This window comes from Schistocerca americana, chromosome 2 (assembly GCF_021461395.2).
Source record: "Schistocerca americana isolate TAMUIC-IGC-003095 chromosome 2, iqSchAmer2.1, whole genome shotgun sequence".
Taxonomy (NCBI): domain Eukaryota; kingdom Metazoa; phylum Arthropoda; class Insecta; order Orthoptera; family Acrididae; genus Schistocerca; species Schistocerca americana.
This window is the reverse complement of record NC_060120.1, coordinates 12,186,307-12,199,971: the sequence shown is the minus strand read 5'-3', so window position 1 is coordinate 12,199,971 and position 13,665 is coordinate 12,186,307. Positions and strand designations below refer to the sequence as shown.

At 44.2% G+C, this 13,665-nt stretch overlaps 1 protein-coding gene across 1 annotated transcript in view; it reads left to right on the top strand.

The window, feature by feature from the left end:
- LOC124596630 overlaps positions 1-10,769 on the top strand; it is a 197,874-nt gene extending 187,105 nt beyond the window's left edge. Inside the window, exons 9-11 of the mRNA XM_047135859.1 lie at positions 1,307-1,529; positions 2,695-2,914; positions 10,484-10,769. Coding sequence (XP_046991815.1) covers positions 1,307-1,529; positions 2,695-2,914; positions 10,484-10,769 — 729 coding nt within the window. The remainder of the gene's footprint in view (positions 1-1,306; positions 1,530-2,694; positions 2,915-10,483) is intronic.
- Positions 10,770-13,665: the final 2,896 nt, after the last annotated feature.

Below are 13,665 nucleotides of genomic sequence, written 5' to 3'. Positions count from 1 at the left end.
AAAAGTGGTTACTTCCCTGTTGCTGCGTCTGTCTCGGTCGGCTACTACTGAGTGATAATGGCCACACGACGGAAATTAGGATATTATCTAGGCACTGTGCAAGCTGGTGGTAGCTCCATCTCGATGTGGCTGTGTTTACATGGTACGGAATAGGTCCTCTGGCCCAAAGGAACCCATCATTGACTGGAAATGTTTGTGTTCGGCTACTTGGAGACCAATTTCACCCATACGTGGAGTTCATATTTCCTAACACCTATGTAATGTCAACGGGCCACTATAGTTCACCATTAGTTCTAAGAATACTCTGGGCAATTTGAGTGAATGATTTGACCGCCCAGATCGCCAGACAAGAATCTAATTGAAAATTTATGTAACATAAGCGTGAGGTCAGTTCGTAAGCAAAATCCTGCACTTTTCGCAGTTGTACATCACGGCTCTAAGGGCAGCGTGGCTCCATATTTCTGCAGGGGACTTGCAAGGACTTGTTGAGTCGATGTCACATCGGGTTTCTGCCCTGCGCTGGGCAAAAGGCGGTCTGACACAATATTAGGAGGTACCCCATGACTTTTGCGCAACGGCCATGCCGCAGTGGATAGACCGGTTCCCGTGAGATCACCGAAGTTAAGCGCTGTCGGGCGTTGTCGGCACTTGGATGGGCCACCATCCAGGCCGCCATGCGCTGTTGCCATTTTTCGGGGTGCATTCAGCCTCGTGATGCCAATTGAGGAGCTACTCGACCGAATAGTAGCGGCTTCGGGCAAGAATACCATCATAACGATCGGGAGAGCGGTGTGCTGACCCCACGCCCATCCTATCCTCATCCCCTACTGAGGATGACACGGCGGTCGGATGGTCCCGGTAGGCCACTCGTGGCCTGAAGAAGGAGTACCCCATGACTTTCGTCACCTCAGCGTGTCTGTCCTGTTGGGCGGTAGTAGCCAGAGTTGCTGAGGCCCAGCATGGCGTACAGTATGGCTCCCTTGAAATCATAGTTTCCCTCTTCCATTGACGGTAATGGAATCCAGACCATACTGAGCACCAATATTGTGGAACGATAAACCAAAACGTTCCTGCCTTTGCCGAGTTTCCAACTGCTGCCAGAAGACATTTTTCGCTCTTACACCTGCCATAACACACAACTATCTCCCACTGAAATGCTCGTGAGTGAATGTTGATAGCTGCATGATTCATAGCACAAATGTCAAATGTGAAGTAGAATAAAATAATAAAAAAAATAAAATTTTGTTGCAAGCAGTTGTTGCTAGCAGTTGCCCGTTTTATACCAAATTAATCTTCCATATTGTAGAACCTACAGAAATTCATAGACGGAGCCGAACACGGCGTCATCTACGTCAGTCTCGGATCCAACGTCCGGAGCAACGCACTGCCCCAGGAGAAGTTCCAGGCTTTTCTGGAGGCGTTCAGACAGCTGCCGCAACGCGTCCTCTGGAAGTGGGAGAACGACACACTGCCTTCGCAGCCGGAGAACGTGATGGTCAGCAAGTGGATGCCACAACAATCCGTGCTGGGTGAGATTTCATCCTGCTAGCTACATCAAAATTTAAATATGGAAGAGGGTTAGAGTTTTACATTCCTTTGGCGAAAAGGCCATTACAGATGGAATACAAGATTGGACGGAATAAGGATGGGAAGTTAATGGATTGTGTCCTTCTGTAGGGAGTCATTCCGGTTTTCACGTGAATTGTGTTTGGAAAATCGGCGAACACTTGTACCTGGATGTCCGAACGGGATTTGAAAGCCACGTCTCTTGAATTCCAATCCACTGGTTGAGGACCGCTCTAGTTCACACGGCCTTCTTCCTTTTCTAGCGAGAAGTATTGTTAAAGAATCAGCTGTCGATCTGTCTAGCTGAAATCTTGTCGAGGAAACCATCCCGAAACTAGTCTTGAAAAATTTAGGTAACGCTTTCATTACACAGCTCTCCTATTCGGTTCTAGGATAGACTTGATTTTGCTGACTCATCTATACTGAATTGTTAACTTTCATTTGTATCACAGCCGCAGATAAACGATTGCTAAAGCTGTACGAGTTTATCCCATAGATAATAAAAGACAGATTAAACTCTTCTTGAACCGATATATCTTTTATGATACGTACCTCTGTTTTATAAAAGTAAAGAAGAATTCATTTTTAAATGTCAGTGGAAATCGTACTTGCTCTACTGTATTAAGATCTTGATAAAACTTGTAACATTTATTTCCCAATGTTTTCAATACGTCAGGGGACCACAAAGATAATCCCTTCCGATAGCACAAAGGTGATTTCCCTCCTTTTCGAAGGAGGGAAAATGTTCCACCGAGCGTAACACTGTAGTGCAGAAAACTAATATGTGCCTACAGAATCAGAGTTACGCGAGATATGGATTACGATGGAATAGTTTTTGGAAGGACTATGATGGCAAGCCGTTGTTATACAATGCGAAAGATACTGCACTACGAGGGCGCTTCAAAACCTTCTCCTACAATAATGTGCTTACATCCTTTTCACATCTAACTGAAGGTAATTCAACGAAAACGCAGGTCTATATCTAAATGTATGATTGTGTTGGAAATTTAGTCGGCTCTAAAACAGTTTAAAATGTATCATTTATCCTCGTATAGTAGTTGAAGTTCTTTGTAAGCATGTGGAGTTCCACACCATGTCACAGTCCAGCATGGCGTTCTTTGCCCACAGCTCATCCAAACGTCCGCCTCTTCATAATGCAAGGAGGTCTCCAGAGCATGAATGAGGCGGCGTACCACGCTGTTCCACTTGTGGTCATACCTTTCTTCGCCGACCAGCCACACAACGCCGCCAAGATTTCGCAGGCGGAGATTGGAGTCAGGCTGGACTACCCTGACCTCACCAAGGACAACCTGCTGGCCGCCGTACGAACCGTTTTGGAGGAATCAAAGTAAGTTACTCAAGGCTCCGAGGCAATATACTGCCACATATGTTATTTCAACGATGTGACACACGGTTCATCACATCTAAACTTGTGAATAATAATGTTTAACCTCACCGACCCCGAGGTAAAAAAAAAAGATCGCAGCAATTTTTCTTTTCATATTTTGGAGCACACTAATAAACGAACATGCCATAGATGCAAATGAAATTTTTTTTATGATTTTGTAAGGTATAAATGGAGGTCCACTTAGTGGTCCTCAAGTTTGTCATCATGAAAACGTACTAGTCTTCGTTTTGTATTTGCTTTTCTGCTTCTTCGATGAAAATATTTTATCCAGCAATACGTGTTTTTCATTTGAAATAGTAATCTGTGCATGCTAATACACACAGAAAATAGGATTCTTAATTTGATATTTTTGAAGTGTAGGAATTCAAATGCAGATCTTCGTTAAGGCTCTCAAATATCTACATAAACGCAAGACAGTAATAATCACACAATAATTTCTGGCAAGTAATAACTTGTTACTGCCAGTAAATAAACCTTTACGGTATGTGGTAACCCTAAAAATAATATTTTTTTGCAGTACATAAATACATTCCACATCCATCCAATGTCTCTCATATCTTGTCATTGCAGCCACGTTTCCTGCATTTTGAGGAATTCCTTCACTCAACAAATTTTGGCATTTGTCCAACTTTGTAAGACCTAATATTTGAAACTAGTTTCAGCACAGTACTTGTTGCCTTTTTATTCACACTATCTGCATCAGCTACTACTTCACTCATGGAGGAATTCACTGAACAAGGAAGTCCTGTTCTCCTAGCTACTGGAACCACATTTTAACGTTCTTATTGTTTATCGATCTGTTTCATCCATCCCGGCAGGACAATCTTCAGTCAAAATGAGAATTCGTCATCTTACCAGTGAATTCCGCACTGATGTCACTAATAAGAGATTCTAACTGTTCATCAGTTAATACTTCATGCAGTGCTGTAGACGTCAGAGAAAACAGTTATTTCAGTAACACCTTACAGAAAGCTGAGCTCCACACACGAGGTCCTCTAGAAAATGTTTTATTTCATAGTAACGAACAAAATTTGTGCAAATCTAAACTAATTCTCAACACCTAGAGAAGGAGCGAACGTAGGTAAGACATACAGACTGTCATTCTAAAATTCATGCATAATAATTAGTTACCTGCCGTTTTTCCTCGTAAAAGTAACCATTTTGTGCGTACGACCACAATATATTGGTGTTGTGTTGCTGCCTTCAACAGTGGTGTATGGAACGCTCTCACACTTGTAAACTAGACTGTTAGCATTGTACGGATGCACATCAAGATCGACGCGTTGGGGGGGGGGGGGGGCATCAGCAGCCGACCGAACATCTACCAGGGATTAAATCTGGGCACTTACGGCACCTGATGTTTCGCCAAGAACAACGGGGGAATCTGCTTTCAGCAGTACTAAGATCTCGTGTACGTGTGGTCAAGCTATACTGACAACGCGATACCACCAAACAGTTGACAGCGTCGTCTGCAGAGTGGAATGGCACTCTTGTTGTCTTCAGTGATACGAGTAGATACGGTAGTTTTTGTCTGGAGTGATGGACGTGAGCAGGCTATTCCGGAGGTCACTCGCTCGCGACACACAGATCCCACCCAAGGCTTTATGGTGTGTGTGTATTTGGGGGGAGGGGGGACATCAGTTTTAACTCGTGGTCACATTTGTTACACTACTGGCCATTAAAATTGCTACACCACCAAGAAGAAACGCAGATGATAAACGGGTATTCATTGGACAAATATATTATACTAGAACTGACATGCGATTAAATTTTCGCGCAATTTGGCTGCATAGATCCTGAGGAATCAGCACCTAGTACAACCGCCTTTGGCCGTAATAACGGCCTTGATACGCCTGGGCATTGAGTCAAACAGACCTTGGATGGCGTGTACAGGTACAGCTGCCGGTGCAGATTCAACACGATACCACACTTCATCAAGAGGAGTGACTGGCGTATTGTGACGAGCCAGTTGCTCGACAACCATTGACCAGACGTTTTCAATTGGTCAGAGATCTGGAGAATGTGCTGGCCAGGGCAGCAGTCGACCATTTTCTGCATCCAGAAAGGCCCGTACAGGACCTGCAACATGCGGTCGTGCATTATCCTGCTGAAATGTAGGGTTTCGCAGGGATCGAATGAATGGTAGATCCACGGGTCGTAACACATCCGAAATGTAACGTCCACTGTTCAAAGTGCCGTCAATGTGAACAAGAGGTGACCGAGACGTGTAACCAATGGCACCCCAAACCATCACGCCAGGTGATACGCCAGTATGGCGATGACGAATACACGCTTCCAACGTGCATTCACCGCGATGTCGCCAAACACGAATGTGATCATCACGATGCTGTAAACAGAACCTGGATTCATCGGAAAAAATTACGTTTTGCCATTCGTGCACCCTGGTTCGTCGTTGAGTACACCATGGCAGGTGCTCCTGTCTGTGACGCAGCGTCAAGGGTAACCGCAGCCATGGTCTCCGAGCTGATAGTCCATGCTGCTGCAAACGTCGTCGAACTGTTCGTGCACATGGTTGTTGTCTTGCAAACGTCTCCATCTCTTGACTCAGGGATCGGGACGTGGCTGTACTATTCGTTACAGCCATGCGGATAAGATGCCTGTCACCTCGGCTGCTGGTGAGACGAGGCCATTGGGATCCAGCACGGCGTTCCGTATTACCCTCCTGAACCCACCGATTCCATTAGTCATCGGATCTCGACCAACGCGAGCAGCAATGTCGCGATACGATAAACCACAATCGCGATAGGCTACAATCCGACCTTTATCAAAGCCGAAAACGTGATGGTACGCATTTCTCCTTCTTACACGAGGCATCGCAACAACGTTTCACCAGGCAACGCCCGTCAACTGCTGTTTGCGTATGAGAAATCGGTTGGAAATTTTCCTCATGTCAGCACGTTGTAGGTGTCGCCACCAGCGCCAACCTTGTGTGAATTCTCTGAAAAGCTAATCAATAGCATATCACAGCATCTTCTTCCTGTCGGTTAAATTTCGCGTCTGTAGCACGTTATCTTCGTGGTGTAGCAATTTTAATGGCCAGTAGTATATTTATGCAGAATAAATTAACCAGTGCTCGGTACATTGGACAGGTGCCATTTGCGGTTAGACAATACAATAATCGCCGCTACCAACAGTTGCTGCTACGCAACGCGCCGCTCAACTTGTGCAAGAACACCAGATATCATCAACTGGACGCTCCGTAGCGGGAGCCTACCTGCTCTGCAGTGTCCGAAAGAACCATCGCCGAAGTGCAGCAAACTGTTGAAGGTGTATGATACAGTGTATTACTGAATCGCATTCAACATCTTTTTGATTATTTGCCTGTCAGAATACACGTGTGCGCTGCTGCCAGCAGGCGATACATTGTGTATTGATGTGACTGTTGAGGCACCCGTTTCTGTGACGTGTGTTTCATTTGGGCCGGCCGGAGTGGTCGAGCGGTTCTTGGCGCTACAGTCTGGAACCGCGCGACCGCTACCGTCGCAGTTTCGAATCCAGCCTCGGGCATGGATGTGTGTGATGTCCTTAGGTTAGTTAAGTTTAAGTAGTTCTAAGTTCTAGGGGACTGATGACCTCAGAAGTTAAGTCCCATAGTGCTCAGAGCCATTTGAACCATTTTTTTTCTTCATTTGGGATGAATTAGTTATGGTATACTCCTACAATAATGACCTACCCGTCACAGTACTTTACAATATATTGGCCTTCTCCTTGGGGGAGCTGCAGTTCTTTTTTCAGGATAGTGTTTAATAAGTACCCTAATCTGAGGAAGAAATTTCCGAGAATGTGCCCATGGAGCACAGCACTGTAGGTAAATGAATCATGGACTGCGATAAAACCATAAAAGAAGAGGAAGAGCAGTGAAACTCAGGAGATGTGATACTCTAGATGGCCGTGCGGTTCAAGGCGCTACAGTCTGGAACCGCGTGACCGCTACGGTCGCAGGTTCGATTCCTGCCTCGGGCATGGATGTGCGTGATGTCCTTAGGTTAGTTAGGTTTAAGTAGTTCTAAGTTCTAGGGGACTGATGACCACAGATGTTAAGTCCCATAGTGCTCAGAGCCATTTGAAACATTTTTTGATACTCTAGAAGAAATCTGAAAATTAAATGATAATATAAACGAGGACACCCTCCGCAAGTTCCACGAAAAAAGGGGTATGTGGAAAACGCTGACAAGAAGATGGGTCTGGTCTCAAGGACAGGTTATCTTTCCCGGTACTGGAAGGAGTAAAAGCTGTAGAGACAGAAAGAGATCGAAACATATCCAACAAATAACTTAGGGCGTTGGGTGTAAGTGCTAGCCGGCACCGGTGGCCGAGCGGTTCTAGGCACTTCAGTCCGGAACCGCGCTGCTGCTACCGTCGCAGGTTCGAATCCTGCCTCGGGCATGGATGTGTGTGATGTCAAACGTTAACGTTGAGCGTGCCAAGTTCAACGTGCTGCTGAACGGTTAGGGACGATGAGACTTGTACATACGGTACGTGGGCCCCAACGTGGTATACGCGATCGCAACGCCCTCCAGCGGCAGTTGAGGGATGTTTCTACTTCGTAAATCACACTGTTTACTCAACGGGCGCGCGTATAATTCCCACGTTAGCTCTGTTAAAACGCACATTTCCTTCATCGTCCACGAAAAGGAAAGTACCATGTCCAATCAGTAAGGACAGAAACATATAGAAGTTCCATTACAAACAGTGCGGTACAAATTTGGAAAACCTCTCCGCATGAGATAAACATTATTCATCATTCCCGCATTTTAGTAAAACCCCAAGGTCAGTGCTACTTAATCGCTGTTCCTACCCAGTAGCGGAATCTTTGCAACATGTGAATTACAAAGCGTAAAAGAAAAAGGAGCAAAATATCTTTATACAAGTAGCGCAAGCTCTCCTGTAGATTAAGCCAATCTAACAAAGTCACCCCTCAAAAAAAGGTGAACTTATATTAACATAACATCAAATATTATAGTATAAACTTATATTAAACTAATAATAAAGAGTCAGAACCTAATGAAAACGCAAATGTTAGGAAATAAAATTTAAGAGTGTGAAGACGCGAACCTCTGCCCCAACTTTCAAATCAATACAAGACAATGACGCTAATCATTACGCTAAAACAACAACGCACACATTACGAGTAATCAAAGTGTGTTACCCTTGCAGTAAACCTTATCGTAAATATGTTACTAATTGAAATTTAATTATAACAAATTGTACCAAGAACAATCCGTTTTCGGTGGCTCTTCCGTGTGTCACTGCCTTCAAATAGCCTACTCTCATAATACGCAAGTTACAATAATTCTTTTGCCACGAATATGATGTTTCTCGTTACTTTATTGGAACGAATGGCACAGTTAACAACGAGTTTGCCAGTGATTCTGAATTTGCTGGTGCTCAGAAACGGCACATATACATATAAGCTTGAAATGAATGCCAATATGGCGCCTCACAACTCTGTACTGAAGGGAACGGCGTGTGTGTGACGTAGGTGGTGTTGTGCCATCTCATTGGTCAACGCTCAGACGCACGCTCAGAATATCTGAGACGCTAGGTACTGCTCTGCACGTTCGGAAAGACTCCCGAACGTGCTATTCCACTCTATGACGTCAGAAACTCCTTTTTCCAAAGCTGTTTCACAGAGGAAGACTGCACTGCAGTTCCTTCTCTAAATCCTCTCACAAACGAAAAAATGGCTGACACCGAAATAAGTGTCCAAGGCATAGAAAAGCAACTGGAATCACTCAACAGAACTTGCCCCCCTTCTAACAGCCGTGTACCGCAACAAGTCTCTAGAGGAACGGAAGGTTCCAAATGATTGGAAAAGAGCACAGGAAGTCCCAGTCTTCAAGAAGGGACGTCGAGCAGATTCGCAAAACTATAGACCTATATCTCTCACGTCAATCCGTTGTAGAATTTTAGAACATGTTTCTTGCTCGCGTGTCCTGTCGTTTCTGGAAACCCACAATCTACTCAGTAGGAATCAACATGGATTCCGGAAACAGCGATCGTGTGAGACCCAACTCGCTTTATTTGTTCATGAGACAGGCTCCCAGGTAGATGCTATATTTCTTAACGTCCGGAAGGCGTTCGATACAGTTCCGCACTGTCGCCTGATAAACAAAATAAGAGCCTACGGAATATCAGACCATCTGTGTGGCTGGATTGAAGAGTTTTTAGCAAACAGAACACAGCATGTTGTTATCAATAGAGAGACGTCTACAGACGTTAAAGTAACCTCTGGCGTGCCACAGGGGAGTGTTATGGGACCATTGCTTTTCAAAATATATATAAATGACCTAGTAGATAGTGTCGGAAGTTCCATGCGGCTTTTCGCGGATGATGCTGTAGTATACAGAGAAGTTGCAGCATTAGAAAATTGTAGCGACATGCAGGAAGATCTGCAACGGATAGGCACTTGGTGCAGGGAGTGGCAACTGACTCTTAACATAGACAAATGTAATGTATTGCGAATACATAGAAAGAAGGATCATTTATTGTATGATTATATGTTAGCGGAACAAACACTGGTAGCAGTTACTTCTGTAAAATATCTGGGAGTATGCGTGCGGAACGATTTGAAGTGGAATGATCATATAAAATTAATTGTTGGAAAGGCGGCTACCAGGTTGAGATTCATTGGGAGAGTCCTTAGAAAATGCAGTCCATCAACAAAGGAAGTGGCTTACAAAACACTCGTTCGACCTATACTTGAGTATTGCTCATCAGTGTGGGATCCGTACCAGATCGGGTTGACGGAGGAGATAGAGAAGATCCAAAGAAGAGCGGCGCGTTTCGTCACAGGGTTATTTGGTAACCGTGATAGCGTTACGGAGATGTTTAACAAACTCGAGTGGCAGACTCTGCAAGAGAGGCGCTCTGCATCGCGGTGTAGCTTGCTCGTCAGGTTTCGAGAGGGTGCGTTTCTGGATGAGGTATCGAATATATCGCTTCCCCCTACTTATAGCTCCCGAGGAGATGACGAATGTAAAATTAGAGAGATTAGAGCGCCCACGGAGGCTTTCAGACAGTCGTTCTTCTCGCGAACCATACGCGACTGGAACAGGAAAGGGAGGTAATGACAGTGGCACGTAAAGTGCCCTCCGCCACACAGCGTTGGGTGGCTTGCGGAGTATAAATGTAGATGTAAATGTAGAAACTCGGCACGCTCAGCGTTCGGATGCACGGTCCGTGTGCCAACGGCTTTAACTGGCTCTAAGGGACTGATGACCTCAGATGTTCAGTCCCATAGTGCTCAGAGCCATTTGAACCATTTGTAAGTGCTACTCGTCGATGAGCAGACTGGCGCAGAAGAGTAAGTCATGGCGGACCGCATCGAACCACTCTGAAAGTTCTCGGTCGAAAACTACTGCACTGGTCAATGATCGTATGTTCTTCTATTTTCCAACTACTGTTTGGCGTAGTTAGCAATTTGGGATCATGTTGTTTTTGTGCAGGTATTTTCTTTAAATCAGCCATTGTGTATTATCTCCACAGATACAAAAATAATATGAAGACGCTGTCGGCTGTGTTCCGCGAGCACAAGGCGGACTCGCTGGAGCGTGCCGTGTGGTGGATCGAGTACGTGATCCGCCATAAGGGAGCCCCTCACCTGCGGAGCGCCGCCCTCGACCTACACTGGTGGCAGCTGCTGCTGCTCGACGTGGTCGCTTTCGTTCTGGCGGCCTCCGCTCTCACACTCTACGTCGTCTACTCCGTCTCACGGCGGATACTTTCCTTCTTCAAAGGCAGCAAATCGAACCAGAAACAGAAGAAACACTGATGTTCTCAAGAAAAAGTTTAAGTAGTCACTGAAGCTTAGCCAACCTTACTAAATTTCTGACCATTTCAAGACGTTTGGGGAGTGAAATCGTTACATTCGTCATATGATAGGCATGTTGCTGTTGTGGTCTTCAGTTCAGAGACTGGATTGATGCAGCTCTCTATGCTACTCTATCCTGTGCAAGCTGCTTCATCTCCCAGTACCTACTGCAACCTACATCCTTCCGAATCTGCTTAGCGTACTCATCTCTTGGTCTCCCTCTACGATTTTTACCCTCCACGCTGCCCTCCAATACTAAATTGGTGATCCCTTGATGCCTCAGAACATGCCCTACCAACCGATCCCTTCTTCTAGTCAAGTTGCGCCACAAACTTCTCTTCTTCCCAATTCTATTCAATACCTCCTCGTTAGTTATGTGATCTACCCATGTAATCTTCAGCATTCTTCTGTAGCACCACATTTCGAAAGCTTCTATTCTCTTCTTGTGTAAACTACTTATCGTCCACGTTTCACTTCCATACTTGGCTACGCTCCATACAGATACTTTCAGAAACGACTTCTTGACACTTAAATCCATACTCAATGTTAACAAATTTCTCTTCTTCAGAAACGATTTCCTTGCCATTGCCAATCTACGTTTTATATCCTCTCTACTTCGACCATCATCAGTTATTTTGCTCCCTAAATAGCAAAACTCATTTACTACTTTAAGCGTCTTATTTCCTTATCTAATTCCCGCAGCATCATCCGATTTCCTCGTTTTGCTTTTGTTGATGTTCATCTTATTTCCTCCTTTCAAGACACTGTTGATTCCGTTCAGCTGCTATTCCAGGTCCTTTGCTGTCTCTGACAGGCATAGGCCTACTGATAAAGGACTATGAAATTTATGTAGCATTAAATTAAGACAGCGGTGGTGCAAAAATCAGACGCCAGTCGTAACTGGAAAAAGTCTTGTCTTCAGTGTTTTCAGTAGCTCTCAAATCTGTACAATGTTGTAATATTCTTAACTTACTTCTATTTATTTATTTTTCTCTGGTAGAGCGTAAGGTGCTTCAGTAGTCATCTAGTTTAAATAACAAAGGAAGTTGCTAAAAAGATCTCTGGTACAATTAACAGTTACTTTGTTACTAAACTGTGCACGTTTTATAAATACACAACCTTTAAGACTCTGCATTAGAAGAAATTTCAGATCTTCACACAGTTAAGGTTCTGTTACAGCAATAATACAATACTTCTGAAAGATGACTGAATTACTTATACAACTGGAAGCTTTTTTTTATAAAATAAATGAATTGAATGCAGCCATTTTGTCAGATCTTTGCCTTACTTTCAGGTAACTATATGGAAAGAGATATATACACTTCTTGTCTATAGAATGGAACAACTTTTCTTTTTGTCACTAACGAGACCTATATTCACCTTTCTGAAGTACTTTTTTTTCTAATCTATGTGATCAGTTCATAGGGAAAACAAATAATTTTATAGAATGAAGTTTTCATTCTACACCGGAGTGTACGCTGATATGAAACTTTCTGGCGGATTAAAACTGTGTGCCGGACCGAGACTCGAACTCGGGATCCTTGCCTCTCGCGGGCACGTGCTCTACCAACTGAGCTACCCAAGCAGGACTCACGTCCCCTAATCACAGCTTTAATTCCGCCAGTTCCTCGTCTCCTACCTTCCAAACTTCACAGAAGCTCTCCTGCGAACCTTGCAGAACTAGCACTCCTGGAAGAAAGGATATTGCGGAGACATGGCTTAGCCACAGCCCGGGGGTTGTTTCTAGAATAAAATTTTCACTCTAGAGCGGAGTGTGCGCTGATATGAAACTTCCTCGCAAAGGTAGGAGACGAGGTACTGGCGGGATTAAAGCTGTGAGAACGGGGCGTGAGTCGTGCTTGGGTAGCTCGGTTGGTTGGGCACTTACCCGCGGAAGGCAAAGGTCTCGAGTTCGAGTCTCGGTCCGGTACACAGTTTTAATCTGCCAGGAAGTTTCAAAAAAAATATATTTCAATCCTTCAGTGAACTATTGTCGTACTCGTGTAAACTGAATTTGTTTAGTCTCTCGTGATGACAGACATTTTGATCTGAGAGATGATATTACCTCTCAATAGACCATTCATAAAAATTAATCGTTACAGCGCTTCCACTCTGTACGTCTTAGAAGGCCCCGCAGGTTATCGCGCTTTGGCGGCAAGGGGGCAGGCACCTGATGCTCGATTCTTACATGAGCTAGGAAAATGAGGTAAGGTTTTTGGTTTAGCCAGAACCAGAGGACGTTTACACATCCAATCGAGCACCTTTACTATAGCAGTGTTGCAGTATATTAAGCAAGGTTCGAAAGGCGAACTGGTTCTGGCGCCCAAACAAACTGTGCTAATAGATTAATTTCTTTTACAAAGGACCTCAACTGGGCTGAAATAAATGCTCAGCTAATGGCTCCATTTGTATGTGCACTGTTCGGAATTAATGTGCAAATACGTGCAAAAAAACTCATTTTTCTGGAAGGTTTATGAAGTGCGCCGCTTCTGTACTTTGAAGTCATACGGTTTGGTTTTTCGCCGGCTCTCTGCTTTGTCATTGCTCGAGTAACAACTAATATATGAGATAAAATATGTTGCTACGAAAAGAGCCCTGATATAATTTTAAGGATGCTGTGCTGGGACTTTCTTCGGATCATTAATTTTCAACAAAACAGAATATATTATGTTCTTATTACTCTGGATCTGGCTTTCTATTCAAGGTACATTGTTTCGTTACTGTAACTCGCTATAAAGTGCTACATATCTTCCTTACTTTACAGTTATTGAAAAGGTTACTCAAAATTATTTCGTTTTCAATACTAATGTTACAGTAAGCAATGTTTGTTCAAAACATCAAAATTTTGCACTGGATT